Here is a 17,278-nt window from a genome sequence, read left to right on the forward strand (position 1 = left end):
GAGAAGCGACGCCCAGTAGGCGAGGCGCGCTGGAGAAGCCGCCTTCTTCTTGCTTCCTTTCCTGCCTCGTTCTCTCCTTCCTGGATCCGTGGAAGCCTTGGTTCTTGTGGGCCCTTCTTCGTCGTCCTTTGGGCTTCCTTTTGCCCCCTTCCTCGGCCTTCTTACCCCACCGGGGTGCGCTGTGGGTCCGGCCAAAGAGGGTCCCCCCAGGACCTCTCCAAAGCGCGACTCCTTCTTTTGCGCCCTGGGCTGCTTTGCGCGACTCTTTTGCGCCTTGGCTCTCTCTCTCTCTCTCCATGGAGGAGCCTCTCTCTCCGGCGGTTGGCTGGCCCTGGTTGTCCCTGGCCCTGCTGGTGGGCTTGCCGGGGGTCCTGGCCCTCAGCCCCCGCCTCCGCTTCCGCTTCAAAGTGGGCTTCTATTGCGTCCTCTGCCTGGTTTGCTCCGCGCTCACCGCCCCGGCTTGCCTCGCCTGGAACCGAGGGCGCACCGTCCACAACATGACGTGAGTCTCGCCTCTGAACCGCGATAACCGGGGGCTTTGAGGGGCGGGTTTGCCGCCAGGCTTGGAGACAAGGCCTCCCTCTACCAAGCTGGCAAACAAAGGGGTTTTGGGGTCCCCAAATTCACCCCAAAAAGCCACCCCACCGGTTGCTTCCTTCTCCTGCGTCATAGGCAACTTTTGCAAACTTTTACGCATTGCAATTGCTGAACCGAAGCTCCCATTTCTGGTGTCTTTTTAAAGGGAAAGTCCTCTATTTTTTTCCTTCCTGGTTGTTTACAAAGGAAAATATTTCTCGTCCCCTGCTTATAAAAGAAGCTTTTCAGGCCTGAAATAAAAAAAAGGCATTCCTTATAAAAAGGGAGAAAATAAAAAAGGCATAATAAGGGAGAAAATAAAATTTAAAAAGGCATTCCTTATAATAAGGGAGAAAATAAAAAGGTATAATAAGGGAGAAAATAAAATTTAAAAAGGCATTCCTTATAATAAGGGAGAAAATAAAAAAGGCATAAAAGGGAGAAAATAAACTTAAAAAGACATTCCTTATAATAAGGGAGAAAATAAAAAAGGTATTCCTTATAATAAGGGAGAAAATAAAATGTAAAAAGGCATTCCTTATAAAAAGGGAGAAAATAAAAAAAAAGACATTCCTTATAATAAGGGAGAAAATAAAATAAAAAAAGACATTCCTTATAATAAGGGAGAAAAAAAAAAGACATTCCTTATAATAAAGGAGAAAATAAAATAAAAATCATTCCTTATAATAAGGGAGAAAATAAAATAAAAAAGTCATTCCTTATAATAAGGGAGAAAATAAAATGTAAAAAGTCATTCCTTATAATAAGGGAGAAAATAAAATAAAAAAGTCGTTCCTTATAATAAGGGAGAAAATAAAAAAGTCATTTCTTATAATAAGGGAGAAAATAAAAAAGGCATTCCTTATAATAAGGGAGAAAATAAAATGTAAAAAGTCATTCCTTATAATAAGGGAGAAAAAAAAAGTCATTCCTTATAATAAGGGAGAAAATAAAATGTAAAAAGTCATTCCTTATAATAAGGGAGAAGGTTTCTGGGTCTCAGATAATAATGACACCTGACACTCTGGTTTTGCAGACCCTTATATTTGGGTCAGCTTATCCTCAAGAATATATGGTACATTTATTATTTTTTATTATTATTATGGTACATTTATTATTATTTATTATTTTTCTCTATTATTATTGGTATTTTTACATTTATTATTTTTCTCTATTATTGTTGCTACTATTACATTTATTTTACTCTATTTTTATTATTAATACATTTATTATTTTACTCTGATCTTATTATTATTATTGCATTTATTATTTTACTCTATTTATTAGTACATGTATTATTTTCCTGTTTTTACAGTAGAGTCTCACTTATCCAACATAAACGGGCCGGCAGAACGTTGGATAAGTGAATATGTTGGATAATAAGGAGAGATTAAGAAAAACCCTATTAAACATCAAATTAGGTTATGATTTTACAAATTAAGCACCAGAACATCATGTTAGACAACAAATTTGACAGAAAAAGTAGTTCATTACACAGTAATGCTATGTAGCAATTACTGTATTTACGAATTTAGCACCAAAATATCACAATGCATTGAAAACATTGACTACAAAAATGGCTTGGATAATCCGGAACATCGGATAAGTGAGTGTTGGATAAGTGAGACTCTACTGTAAAATAAAAAATGCATTGGATAATCCAGAAAGTTGGATAAGTGAATGTGGGATAAGTGAGACTCTACTGTATTTACATAAAGCTCAGATTTAAGATAAGACTGTCCAACTCTGATCAAATCATTATTCTCATCTTCTTCAATGTCAATGTGTTTATGTTATCCCTTTAATAATAATAATAGAGTAAAATAATGCATGTAATAATAATAATAATAATAATAATAATAAATATAGGAAAATAATACAAGTAATAATAAATAGAGTAAAATAATAAATGCAATAATAATAATAATACAGGATAATAGTAATAATAATAATAGTGATAATGATAATAATGATAATAATAGTAATAATAATAATAATACATCACAAAGTCCTAAACATGGGAAGTGTTTGACTTGTGATTTTGCTAGGAGACCAAGTGGGCGGAGCTTAGCCTTCTAACTGGCAGCAATTGGATAAAAACAATTATTCCTCTCCCTCTAATTAGGACTTTATTTTTCTTTTCTTTTTGTTGTATCAACCTAGAGGCATGGATGATGGGTTGTGTTGTCAAATTTCGAGGTTGGGTGGCCTGTAGTTTTGTTGTTTTGTGCGTCGCCGTGATGCCATCACTCTTTTATATATATAGAAAATTACGAATATAAACCAGAACTTTGCAAACAAAACATGCCTTCCTCCCTTTGGAAAACTTTGAGGTTGTTGTTGCGCCGGTCCCATGTTCGAAACTTGCCAAGATTTCTTTCGCATTGGGTGTGTGGTTTATCCGGAATGTGGTTTCACTCCCAACGCTTTGTTTGGTCGGACAAGCCGGGGCAGGAATGCTCTTTGCCTTTAATGTCTCTGGGCAGCTTTTGCGACTGTGTTTGTTTGTGTGTAGTTTTGCAAGAAACACCTGTTTGTTTTATTTGTTGTGTTCTCATGGCGTTGGGAGACCGCCCGTCTCCCAGAGTTGGGCCCAAGGCAGCTTCCGAAACATAAAACTATACAATGTGTTGTCAACAGCTTTCATGGCCAGAATCACTGGGTTGTTGTGAAATTTCCGGGCTGTATGGCCATGTCCCTGAAGCATTCACTCCTGACATTTCACCCACATCTCTAGCAGGCATCCTCCGAGGTTGTGAGGTCTGTTGGAAACGAGGCAATTGGGGTTTATATACAGTAGAGTCTCGCTTATCCAACATAAACAGGCCGACAGAACGTTGGATAAGCAAATATGTTGGATAATAAGAAGAGAATAAGGAAAATCCTATTAAACATCGAAATAGGTTATGATTTTACAAATTAAGCACCAAAACATCATGTTATACAACAAATTTGACAGAAAAAGTAGTTCAATACACAGTAATGTTATGTTGTAATTACTGTATTTACGAATTTAGCACCAAAATATCACGATACAGTAGAGTCTCACTTATCCAACACTCGCTTATCCAACGTTCTGGATTATCCAATGCATTTTTGTAGTCAATGTTTTCAATATATCGTGATATTTTGGTGCTAAATTCATAAATACAGTAATTACTACATAGCATTACTCCGTATTGAACTACTTTTTCTGCCAAATTTGTTGTCCAACATGATGTTTTGGTGTTTCATTTGTAAAATCATAACCTAATTTGATGTTTAATAGGCTTTTCCTTAATGCCTCCTTATTATCCAACATATTCTCTTATCCAACATTCTGCCGGCCTGTTTAGGTTGGACAAGTGAGACTCTACAGTATATTGAAAACATTGACTACAAAAATGGCTTGGATTATCCAGAATGTTGGATAAGCGAGACTCTACTGTTTGTGTGTGTGTGTGTGTATATATATATATATATTTGTAGGGTGCATCTACACTGGAATTAATATATGGGAATTAATCAAACAGTAATGCTATGTTGTAATGACTGTATTTACGAATTTAGCACCAAAATATCACAATGTATTGAAAACATTGACTACAAAAATGTGTTGGATAATCCAGAAACTTGGATAAGCGAGTGTTGGATAAGTGAGACTCTACTGTATATATACTATATAAATATAAATTATACACACACACACACACACATATATATATATATAAATTGTAGGGTGCATCTACACTGTGGAATTAATCCTGTTTGATACCACTTGAACTGTCCTGGTTCAATGCGATGGAATCATGGGAATGGCATTTTGGCACCAATTTATTTTATTTTTTTGGGTAGGGAATGCTTAAAGGTTGGATATATTTGTATGACTTTTATATGTTGTACGCTGCTTTGAATCCCACTCACAGGAGAAAAGTGGGATATACATGAATAAAATAATCATAATAATAATAATAATTTTGATTCCGTAGCCCACACAGTCCTAGACCCTTGGGAAGTGTTCGACTTGTGATTTTGTGATACGAAATCCAGCATATCTATCTTGTTTGCTGTGTCATAATAATAATAATAATAATAATAATAATAATAATAATAATATACATCACACAGTCCTAGACACTTGGGAAGTGTTTGACTTGTGATACGAAATCCAACATATCTATCTAGTTTCCTGTGTCATAATAAAATAAAAATAATAATAATAATAATAATACATCACACAGTCCTAGACACTTGGGAATTTGTGATTTTGTGATATGAAATCCAGCGTATCTACCTTGTTTGCTGTGTCATAATAAAATAATAATAATAATAATAATAATAATAATAATAATAATAATAATAATAATACATCACACAGTCCTAGACACTTGGGAAGTGTTTGACTTGTGATTTTCTGATACGAAATCCAGCATGTCTATCTTGTTTGCTGTGTCTTAATAAATAATAATAATAATACATCACACAGTCCTATATAATAATAATAATAATAATAATAATACATCATACATCATACAGTCCTAGACACTTGGGAAGTGTTTGATTTGTGATTTTGTGATACGAAATCCAGCATGTCTATCCAGTTTGCTCTGTCATAATAAAATAATAATAATATTAATAATATTGTTGTGCAAGTAAAGTGACAACTCCGATTGCCTGGAGCCAAGGCTCAAGTGGGGCCAAACTGCATTCGTTCTGCAGTGCGGATCCACCTTAGCAAACCTTAGCAATCTATTCATTGCATCTATTTTTAGGCCGCCTGAGGATAATGCCTTTGGCCTACCTGTGTGCTCCTACGTCAGCGATTTGCAGGGTAAGCCGCTTGGGCCGTGCCGGTTCTTTGCTCGCCTAATCGTGGAGGCCTTGGTGACTTGACCCAGGGTGCGTCTACACTGTGGGATTAATGCGGTTTGGCTGCCACGGCTCAGTGCTATGGAACCCTGAGTGTTGCCGTTGGCAAGGTCTTGGTCCTTCTCTGCCAAAGAGCCGCCAAACTACCGATTATAGAATAATCGAGTTCAAAGAGACCGCATTGGCCATCTAGTCCAACCCCCTGCCATGCAAGAAAAGCACAATCAAAGCACCCCTGAGAGATGGCCACCCAGTCTCTTCAGGGAGAGAGGGTGGGTTAAAAATAAAGTTCTATTATTATTATTATTATTATTATTATTATTATTATTATTATTATTATTTTCATTACTACTACTGCTATTTTGGGTAGTATTACTACTACTACTACTGCTTTGGGTAGTATTATTACTACTACTACTATTATTTTGGGTAGTATTACTACTACTACTGTTTTGGGTAGTATTATTATTATTACTACTACTATTTGGGGTATTATTATTACTACTGCTATTTGGGGTATTATTACTACTACTGTTTTGGGTAGGATTATTATTACTACTACTATTTGGGGTATTATTGTTACTACTACTGTTTTGGGTAGTATTACAACTACTACTACTATTTTGGGTAGTATTACTACTACTACTGTTTTGGGTAGTATTATTATTATTACTACTACTATTTCGGGTATTATTATTACTACTGTTTTGGGTAGTATTACTACTACTACTGTTTTGGGTAGTATTACTACTACTATTTTGGGTATAGTATTATTATTACTACTACTGTTGTTTTGGGTAGTATTATTACTACTATTTTGGGTAGTATTACTACTACTACTGTTTTGGGTGGTATTATTATTACTATTACTATTTTGGGTAGTATTGCTGCTACTACTACTACCACTGTTTTGGGTAGTATTACAACTACTATTTGGGGTAGTATTACTACTACTATTTGGGGTATTATTACTACTACTGTTTTGGGTAGTATTATTACTACTACTATTTTGGGTAGTATTACTACTACTGTTTTGGGTAGTATTACAACTACTACTGTTTTGGGTAGTATTATTACTACTACTAATACTGTTTTGGGTAGTATTACTACTACTATTTTGGGTAATATTACTACTACTACTACTGTTGTTTTGGGTAGTACTACTACTACTATTTTGGGTAGTATTACTACTACTATTTGGGGTAGTATTATTATTACTACTACTATTTTGGGTAGTATTACTACTACTACTACTATTTGGGTAGTATTATTACTACCTTGGAGGTGTCTACGGACAACGCCGGCTCTTTGGCTTAGAAATAAAGGTGAGCACCAACACCCAGAGTTGGACCCAGGTCTTTAAGCCGCTCCTCATCGGGATTCATGGTCTTGGATCTTTCCAGCTTGCCAATACCCGACACAGTGTTATTCTAGGTGAGGTCTGACCAAACCAGTCCTTGGGCGATATCTTTTGCAAAGCGCTCTGCACATGCTCTGCTGCGCTCTCTCCTTTGACCTTGATCTTTCGCAACCCGTGGTTCTTTCTCGGTTCATTCTGTGTATGTGTGGAAGTGACGAAATCGTTGGTGGGGTGATTCCTGGCCTGACTGGGTGAGGGTTCAGCGGTCCAGGATTAGAAAATGACTAAACCAAAGAGAGAACGACTTCACCGGGTCAAAGGCAAAGAATTCGCACTGATGTCTGTGACTTTTGACGAAGACTGAATGAATCATTCTTCCGGTTTCTTAATGGGGCAAAAGTCCCCGTCTCGTTTGACACTATGACATTCGTTCCAGAGATTGAACTCCTTTGAAAATGCACAAGTTCTGTCTTTTTAAAATTATTTGGGATTCCCTTTTAAGTGCCGTATTTTAGTTTAGTTGGGGCCCCCGGTGGCGCAGTGGGTTAAACCGCCGAGCTCCTGAACTTGCGGACCGAAAGGTCGGCGGTTCGAATCAGGAGAATGGGGTGAGCTCCCGCCGTTAGCCCCAGCTTCTGCCAACCTAGCAGTTCGAAAACGCGCAAATGTGAGTAGATCAATAGGTACAGCCTCGGCGGGAAGGTAAACAGCGCTCCATGCTCCGTGCGCTTTCCAATCTTAAGTGAGACTCAAAGCAGTTCTCATTTGAGAGTGGTTAGAAACATACCAACTCTGGCTTTCGAATAAAACCTTGTAACAATATATTGTATTTATTTATTTACCTGATTTTACTTTGTTTTGACGGTGTTGTATCCAGCCTAGAGTTGTGAGGAGTCGGCGAGAATCATTAGGTTGCTGTGAGTTTTCTGGACTGTCTGGCCATACTCTAGAAGCATTCTGTCCTGACATTTTGCCCGCATCTAGGTTTTTGTTTGTGGAGGCAAGTATGAATGTTGTAATTAGTCCCCTTGATTAGCAGTGAATGAGCTTGCAGCTTCAAAGCGTGGTTGTTTCCTCTCTGGGGGAATCCTTTGTTGGGAGGTGTTAGCTGGCTCTGGTTGTTTCTTGTCTGGAATAACCTTATTTTCAGAGTGTTGTTCTTTATTTACTGTCCACATTGTAGAGTTTTTTAAAAGTTGGCTGCCAGGTTTTGTTCATTTTGATGGTTCCCACAAACCCAATAATAATAATAATAATAATGGTACAGTAGAGTCTCACTTATCCAACACTCGCTTATCCAACATTCTGGATTATCCAACACATTTTTATAGTCAATGTTTTCAATATATCGTGATATTTTGGTGCTAAATTCATAAATACAGTAATTACTACATAGCATTACTGCGTATTGAACTACTTTTTCTGCCAAATTTGTTGTCTAACATAATGTTTTGGTGCTTCATTTGTAAAATCATAACCTAATTTGATGTTTAATAGGCTTTTCCTTAATCCCTCCTTATTATCCAACATATTCGCTTATCCAACATTCTGCCGGCCCGTTTATGTTGGATAAGTGAGACTCTACTGTACATGTAATAATAATAATAATAAATACAGGAAAATAATACATGTAGTAATAAATAGAGTAGAATAATAAATGCAATAATAATAAGATCAGAGTGAAATAATAAATGTATTAATAATAATAATAGAGTAAAATAATACATGTAATAATAATAATAATAATAATAATAATAATAATAATAATAAATACAGGAAAATAATACATGCAATAATAAATTGAGTAAAATAATAAATATAATATAATAAGATCAGAATGAAATAATTAATGTATTTTTTTAAGACTGAAAAAGCCCCCCTCGGCTTATACTCCGGCGAGGGTCCTGGTTGGATTATATTTGGGTCAGTTTATACTCGAGAGTATATGGTACATTTATTATTTTTCTCTATTGTTATTGGTATGATTACATTTATTATTTTTCTCTATACTTGTTGCTACTGTTACATTTATTTTACTCTATTTTTATTATTATTAATAATACATTTATTATTTCACTCTGATATTATTATTTATTATTGCTTGTATAATTTTCCTGTATTTCTTATTAATATTATTATTATTATTACATGTATTATTTTACTTGCTTGGTTTCGAACAGACCTCACAACCTCTGAGGATGCCCGCCATAGATGTGGGCAAAACGTCAGGAGAGAATGCTTCTGGAACATAGCCATTCAGCCCGGAAAACACACAGCAACCCAGTAATAATAATAATAATACCTTGTAAGCAAACCAGTTCTCCCATGCAGTGTAATAATATTTTTTTTCTCCCCTATAAATTAGCCTCGTTTTATTGCGGCTTTTATGGGATTTGATTCCGCCTAGTTTTTAAAGAGACGGCTGTTGTTTGCGAAGAGAAGCTTCGCTAAGCAAAACGTCAGCCGGACAATCTGGTTTTGCTTTGTGTCAACACGCAATGGATTGGGGGCAGAGTTTACAAGAGTGTTGTGTGTGTGCATGTGTGTGTTCTCGGTTGGTTTTGTCTCTGCTTTTTGTGTGTTCTCATCCTTTCGTTCCAACCCTCTCCTCTTCCAACCGTTTTGCCATGAAAATATAATCTTAATAATAATAAACATTGACAAAATTACGATCTGCCAACTGCAAAAGGCCACCCGACTGGGATCTGTGCGCATCATCCGAAAATACATCACACAGTCCTAGACACTTGGGAAGTGTTCGACTTGGGATTTTGTGATACGAAATCCAGCATATCTATCTTGTTTGCTGTGTCATAATAAAATAATAATAATAATAATAATAATAATAATAATAATAATACATCACACAGTCCTAGACACTTGAGAAGTGTTCAACTTGTGGTTTTGTGAAACGAAATCCAGCATATTTGTCTTGTTTGCTGTGTCTTACAATAATAATAATAATAATAATAATAATAATAATAATACATCACACAGTCCTAGACACTTGGGAAGTGTTCGACTTGTGATTTTGTGATACGAAATCCAGCATATCTATCTTGTTTGCTGTGTCATAATAAAATAATAATAATGATAATAATAATAATACATCACACAGTCCTAGACACTTGGGAGTGTTCGACTTGTGGTTTTGTGATACGAAATCCAGCATATCTCTCTTGTTTGCTGTGCCATACAAATAATAATAATAATAATAATAATAATATACATCACACAGTCCTAGACACTTGGGAAGTGTTCGACTTGTGATTTTGTGATACGAAATCCAGCATGTCTATCTTGTTTGCTGTGTCTTAATAAATAATAATAATAATAATAATAATAATAATAATAATAATAATACATCACACAGTCCTAGACACTTGGGAGTGTTCGACTTGTGATTTTGTGATATGAAATCCAGCATATACATCTTGTTTGCTGTGTCATAATAAAATAATAATAATAATAATAATAATATTAATAATAATATACATCACACAGTCCTTTAGCTTTAGACTCTACTGTACTTTGCTTTGTGTCCCGTGACAGAGAAATGCGGGATATAAATAAATATATTGTTATTGTTATTATTACATTATTACATAGTTAAGTTCCTGACAATTTTGTGATTTTGTGATACGAAATCCAGCATATACATCTCCTTTGCTGTGTCATACTCTGTCTTTGTGTCAATAATAATAATAATAACAATAGAGTAGAGTCTCACTTATCCAACATAAACGGGCCGGTAGAATGTTGGATAAGCGAATATGTTGGATAATAAGGAGGCATTAAGGAAAAGCCTATTAAACATCAAATTAGGTTATGATTTTACAAATTGAGCACCAAAACATCACGTTAGACAACAAATATGACAGAAAAAGTAGTTCAATATGCAGTAATGCTATGTAGTAATTACTGTATTTACGAATTTAGAACCAAAATATCACGATGTATTGAAAACATTGACTACAAAAATGCGTTGGATAATCCAGAACGTTGGATAAGCGAATGTTGGATAAGTGAGACTCTACTGTAGTATTACATAGATAAATTCATGACACAATAATAATAATAATAATAATAATACACTTGGGAAGTGTTCGACTTGTGATTTTGTGATGCAAAATCCAGCATATCTGTCTTGTTTGCTGTGTCATACAATAATAATAATAGTAATAATAGTAATAGTAATAATAATAATAAAGGTTTGTTGCTTGACTTCTTTTGCTTTCGGGGGAAAAAGCATTGCGTCTTTTTCGGCGTTTCCCCAAGTCTTCCCGTTTAGTTGCGAAACCGGTTTTTCTAATTTATGCAATATATATTGTGCAGACAAGTGTGCCTCCCGGGCCTGCATTTCGTAGGGACTTTGCCCCGGGCTGGATTGCATCTGCACTGCACAGTTTATTGCAGTTTAGTATCACTTCCGCTGCTGGGTTTTGAAGTTTGTCAAGACACGAAGTATTCGGTGCATGAGAGACATGGATGTATGGGAATATGATTGGATGATTGTTTAATATTTTAATTATATCCATTTTAAATCATGACTTGTTAATTTGTTTTTTAAATGCATTCCTTGATGTCTTAACTGTTTTTTTTTTATGATATGACTAGCTGTGCCCGGCCACGCGTTGCTGTGGCAAAGTGGTGGTGGTATTGGTTAAAAATTGTTGTGTAATTTTTATTTGACGTTATTTGTATTTTTTAAATTTTATTTATTATATTTTATTATTTTCTTGTATTATTTTTAGTTATTTTTTGTTATTATGGTATTTTATTGTATTAATTTTTTTAGTGTTTTTAATTATTTTTTAATTGGGTTGCTAGGAGACCAAGTTGGAGGAGCTTAGCCTTCTAACTGGCAGCAATTGGATAAAAGCAATTATTCCTCTCTCTCTCTAATGAGGACTTTATTTTTCTTTTCTTTTTGTTGTATCAACCTAGAGCCGTGGATGATGGGTTGTGTCATCAAATTTCGAGGTTGGGGGGCCTGTAGTTTTGTTGTTTTGTGCGTCGCCGCGATGCCATCACTCTTTTATATATATAGACTAGCTGTGCCCGGCCACGCGTTGCTGTGGCAAAGTGGTGGTGGTATTGGTTAAAAATTGTTGTGTAATTTTTATTTGACGTTATTTGTATTTTTAAATTAATTTTATTGTGTTATATTTTTATTTATTATATTTTATTATTTTTAGTTATTTTTTGTTATTATGGTATTTTATTGTATTAATTTTTAGTGTTTTTTATTATTTTTATTGGGTTGCTAGGAGACCAAGTTGGAGGAGCTTAGCCTTCTAACTGGCAGCAATTGGATAAAAGCAATTATTCTCTCTCTCTCTCTAATTAGGACTTTATTTTTCTTTTCTTTTTGTTGTATCAACCTAGAGCCGTGGATGATGGGTTGTGTCATCAAATTTCGAGGTTGGGGGGGCTGTAGTTTTGTTGTTTTGTGCGTCGCCGCGATGCCATCACTCTTTTATATATATAGATATGATTGTATTGGGCTTGCCCCCGTGTGAGCCGCTCCGAAAATCATTATTATTATTATTATTATTATTATTATTATTATTGTATGTATGGGATTGGGTAGGCCCATAAAGGGACCATTTTTGGAGACATCTCTCCTGACCGTTTTGCTTCTCTCCTTTTAGGATCATCAAGAACGTTGTCCGGAGCTTCAAGTACTTCTACGGCCTCAGGTTCGAGACCAAAGGTTTGGAGCATTTTGAGATCGAAGGGCCGTGCGTCATTGTCTCGAACCATCAAAGCATCCTCGATATGATGGGTAAGAAGAGACCCCAAATATATCACTGGGTTGCGGTGAGTTTCCCGGGCTGTCTGGCCATGTTTCAGAAGCATTCTCTCCTGACGTTTTTCCCACATCTGTGGCAGGTGTCCTCAGAGGTTGTGAGGTTATTATTATTATTATTATTATATTGTGTTGTCGAAGGCTTTCATGGCTGGAATCACTGCGTTGCGGTGAGTTTCCCGGGCTGTCTGGCCATGTTCCAGAAACACACTCTCCTGACGTTTTTCCCACATCTGTGGCAGGTGTCCTCAGAGGTTGTGAAGTTATTATTATTATTATTATTATTATTATTATTATTATATTGTGTTGTCGAAGGCTTTCATGGCTGGAATCACTGCGTTGCGGTGAGTTTCCCGGGCTGTCTGGCCATGTTCCAGAAGCACACTCTCCTGACGTTTTTCCCACATCTGTGGCAGGTGTCCTCAGAGGTTGTGAGGTTATTATTATTATTATTATTATTATTATTATTATTATTATATTATTGTGTTGTCGAAGGCTTTCATGGCCGGAATCACTGGGTTGCGGTGAGCTTCCCGGGCTGTCTGGCCATGTTCCAGAAGCATGCTCTCCTGACGTTTTTCCCACATATGTGGCAGGTGTCCTCAGAGGTTGTGAGGTTATTATTATTATTATTATATTATTGTGTTGTCAAAGGTTTCATGGCCGGAATCACTGGGTTGCGGTGAGTTTCCCAGGCTGTCTGGCCATGTTCCAGAAGCACTCTCTCCTGACGTTTTTCCTACATCTGTGGCAGGTGTTCTCAGAGGTTATTATTATTATATTATTGCGTTGACGGAGGCTTTCATGGCTGGAATCACTGGGTTGCTGTGAGTTTCCCGGGCTGTCTGGCCATGTTCCAGAAGCACGCTCTCCTGACGTTTTTCCCACATCTGTGGCAGGTGTCCTCAGAGGTTGTGAGGTTATTATTATTATTATTATATTATTGTGTTGTCGAAGGCTTTCATGGCTGGAATCATTATTATTATTATTATATTATTGTGTTGTCGAAGGCTTTCATGGCTGGAATCATCATTATTATTATTATTATATTATTGTGTTGTCGAAGGCTTTCATGGCTGGAATCATTATTATTATTATTATTATTATATTATTGTGTTGTCGAAGGCTTTCATGGCTGGAATCATTATTATTATATTATTGTGTTGTCGAAGGCTTTCATGGCTGGAATCATTATTATTATTATATTATTGTGTTGTCGAAGGCTTTCATGGCTGGAATCATTATTATTATTATTATTATATTATTGTGTTGTCGAAGGCTTTCATGGCTGGAATCATTATTATTATATTATTGTGTTGTCGAAGGCTTTCATGGCCGGAATCACTGGGTTGCTGTGAGTTTCCCGGGCTGTCTGGCCATGTTCCAGAAGCATGCTCTCCTGACGTTTCACCCACATCTATAACAGGCATCCTCGGAGGTTGGAAACTAGTCAGTTGGGGTTTATATATCTGTGGAATAATGTACAGGTGGGAGAAAGAACTGTTGCCTCCAAGCAAGAAGCAGCCAGGCTTTGAAGCTGCAAGGCCATTCAATGCTAATAAAGGTGGCCAACTGCAACAGTCACACCCTTAACTAACTTTCCCATCATGGGAAGAAAAAGTGGGGTACAAACAACTATTACATTGGATTGTTGTGAGTTTCCCTGCTTGTTCCAGAAGCATTCTCTCCTGACGTTTCACCCACATCTGTGGCGAGCATCCTCGGTGCTTTGTAACCGCCTTCCTGCCTGTGTCTGTCCTTAGGCTTGATGGAGATCCTCCCCGAGCGCTGCGTCCAGATCGGGAAACGGGAGCTTCTCTACTTCGGGTCGGTGGGCCTGATCATGTGGCTCGGAGGGGTCATTTTCATCAACCGGAAAAGCACCAGCAACGCCAAATCCGTCATGGCCGAGGTCGGGCAGGCCATGGTGATGGACAACGTGAGTGATGGGTCGACTTTAAGTCACTTGTCTTTCTTCCTGACCAACTTTCTGCCCTGAAAGTAGAGACTCCGGGTGGCTTACATAGTGTAATTAAATGATCCAGGAAGCATAAACGTGGAAATAACACAATATTATTATTATTATTATTATTATTATTATTATTATTGACACAACGACGTTGTATGACACAGCAAACAAGATAGATATGCTGGATTTCGTATTACAAAATCACAAGTCGAACACTTCCCAAGTGTCTAGGACTGTGTGATGCATTTTCGGATGATGCGTGCAGATCCCAGTCGGGTGGCCTTTTGCAGCTGGCAGATCGTGATTTTGTCAATGTCTATTGTTTCCAAATGCCGGCTGAGATCTTTTGGCACGGCACCCAATGTGCCCATCACCACCGGGACCACCTGCACTGGTTTCTGCCAGAGTCTTTGAAGTTCAATCTTGAGGTCCTGATAGCGGCTGAGTTTTTCCTGTTGTTTTTCTTCAATGCGACTGTCACCTGGGATGGCAACATCAATGATCCAAACCTTTTTCTTTTCCACAACTGTGATGTCTGGTATGTTGTGTTCCAAAACTTTGTCAGTCTGGATTCGGAAGTCCCACAGTATCTTTGTGTGTTCATTTTCCACAACCTTTGCAGGTTTGTGATCCCACCAGTTCTTAACTGCAGGGAGGTGATACTTGAGGCATAGGTTCCAATGAATAATTTAGGCCACATAGTTGTGCCTCTGTTTGTAGTCTGTCTGTGCAATTTTCTTACAGCAGCTGAGGAGATGATCAATGGTTTCATCGGTTTCATTGCACAGTCTGCACTTTGGGTCATCAGCTGATTTTTCGATCTTGGCCTTGAGTGCCTTTGTCCTGATGTCTTGCTCCTGGGCTGCAAGGATCAGGCCTTCTGTCTCCTTCTTCAGGGTCCCATTCGTGAGCCAGAGCCAGATCTTCTCCTTATCAGCTTTTCCTTCAATTTTGTCAAGGAACTTTCCATGCAGTGTTTTGTTGTGCCAGCTGTCAGCTCTAGTTTGTAGTGCAGTTTTCTTGTACTGGTTTTTTGTCTGCTGTGCTTTGAGGAGTTTCTGATTTTTGACTTCATTTTAAAATTATTATTATTATTATTATTATTATTATTTTATTTTTATACCCTGCCCCATCTCCCCGAAGGGACTCGGGGCGGCTTACACGGGGACAAGCCCGGTCATCAACAATATAAAAACAAAGCAATAAAACAGATCAAACAACAATAAAAAAACAAGTCATAAAAAAATCACATACAAAAATATAATGATAAAATCTTCGATTGGATCCAGAGGACCTGGGCCAAAAGTGCCCAATAGCAAACCTAGAATATGGTTTTGATGCGAAATACTTGAATCGAAAAGACCTTTCGATGGACCGGTCCGAAATCCCAATCTTGTGGAAAGCTCAACAAACAGCAAAGATAAAAAAATAAAATTGACCACCGCCGCAGAAATCCAAGAAAATTGGTATAAATTATTTTATAGACGGAACTACACTCCAACAAAACTGGCTAAATTTAACAAAGACACTTCCAATAAATGTTGGAAGTGCAATAAAGAAATCGGCACTTTTATCCATCAGTGGTGGAAATGCAAAAGAATTAAAGGATATTGGAACAGTATACATAAAGCAACACAAAAAATAATAGGGAAAAACCTCCCTTTGCTGTCTGAAATAATAATAATAATAACAATAAATAATAATAAAATTATAAATGATGAATATTTATTAATCATGAATAAATAATAATAATAACAACAATAACCCCACCTCCCCAAACAATTACAATAAAAAATAAATAAAATATATACAAAACACACGATAACATCCAGTGAAAATACTGATACAATAACATAGTAAAACAAAACTAGAAAACAGAGGCATAATAAAACAGAGTATAAATAAATATAATCGTCAACGGCTTGCAATTATGAAGTTGGCTACGATCCATGCACCCAAACGTGTGAAAGTATGTACAGTAGAGTCTCACTTATCCAACACTCGCTTATCCAACGTTCTGGATTATCCAACGCATTTTTGTAGTCAACGTTTTCAATTCATTGTGATATTTTGGTGCTAAATTAGTAAATACAGTAATTATTACATAGCATTAATGTGTAATGAACTACTTTTTCTGTCAAATTTGTTGTATAACATGATGTTTTGGTGCTTCATTTGTAAAATCATAACCTAACTTGATGTTTAATAGGCTTTTCCTTAATCTCTCCTTATTATCCAACATATTCGCTTATCCAACGTTCTGCTGGCCCGTTTATGTTGGATAAGTGAGACTCTACTGTACGTATATATACTCGTAAGTGTACGTATCGTAATTGTACATATATATACTCGTAAGTGTAGGTATATATACTTGTAAGTGTAGGTATATATACTCGTAAGTGTAGGTATATATACTCGTAAGTGTACGTATCGTAATTGTACATATATATACTCGTAAGTGTAGGTATATATACTCGTAAGTGTAGGTATATATACTCGTAAGTGTAGGTATATATACTTGTAAGTGTAGGTATATATACTCGTAAGTGTAGGTATATATACTCGTAAGTGTAGGTATATATACTCGTAAGTGTAGGTATATATACTCGTAATTGTAGGTATATATACTCGTAAGTGTAGGTATATATACTCGTAAGTGTAGGTATATATACTCGTAAGTGTAGGTATATATACTCGTAAGTGTAGGTATATA

The 17,278-nt window shown here is 36.6% G+C and overlaps 1 protein-coding gene across 2 annotated transcripts in view; it reads left to right on the forward strand.

Annotated features, from left to right (window-relative positions):
- The window catches only part of agpat2 (1-acylglycerol-3-phosphate O-acyltransferase 2), a 25,188-nt gene continuing 7,910 nt past the window's right edge, over nucleotides 1–17,278 (forward strand). The window contains exons 1-3 of one of the 2 annotated variants that reach the window (XM_062960422.1): nucleotides 1–502; nucleotides 12,439–12,572; nucleotides 14,360–14,535. In XM_062960422.1, the coding sequence (XP_062816492.1) occupies nucleotides 297–502; nucleotides 12,439–12,572; nucleotides 14,360–14,535 (516 nt within the window). In that variant the 5' untranslated portion in view covers nucleotides 1–296. The remainder of the gene's footprint in view (nucleotides 503–12,438; nucleotides 12,573–14,359; nucleotides 14,536–17,278) is intronic. The other variant, XM_062960421.1, reaches the window with a different exon arrangement.

Source organism: Anolis carolinensis, unplaced genomic scaffold (genome assembly GCF_035594765.1).
Source record: "Anolis carolinensis isolate JA03-04 unplaced genomic scaffold, rAnoCar3.1.pri scaffold_7, whole genome shotgun sequence".
Taxonomy (NCBI): domain Eukaryota; kingdom Metazoa; phylum Chordata; class Lepidosauria; order Squamata; family Dactyloidae; genus Anolis; species Anolis carolinensis.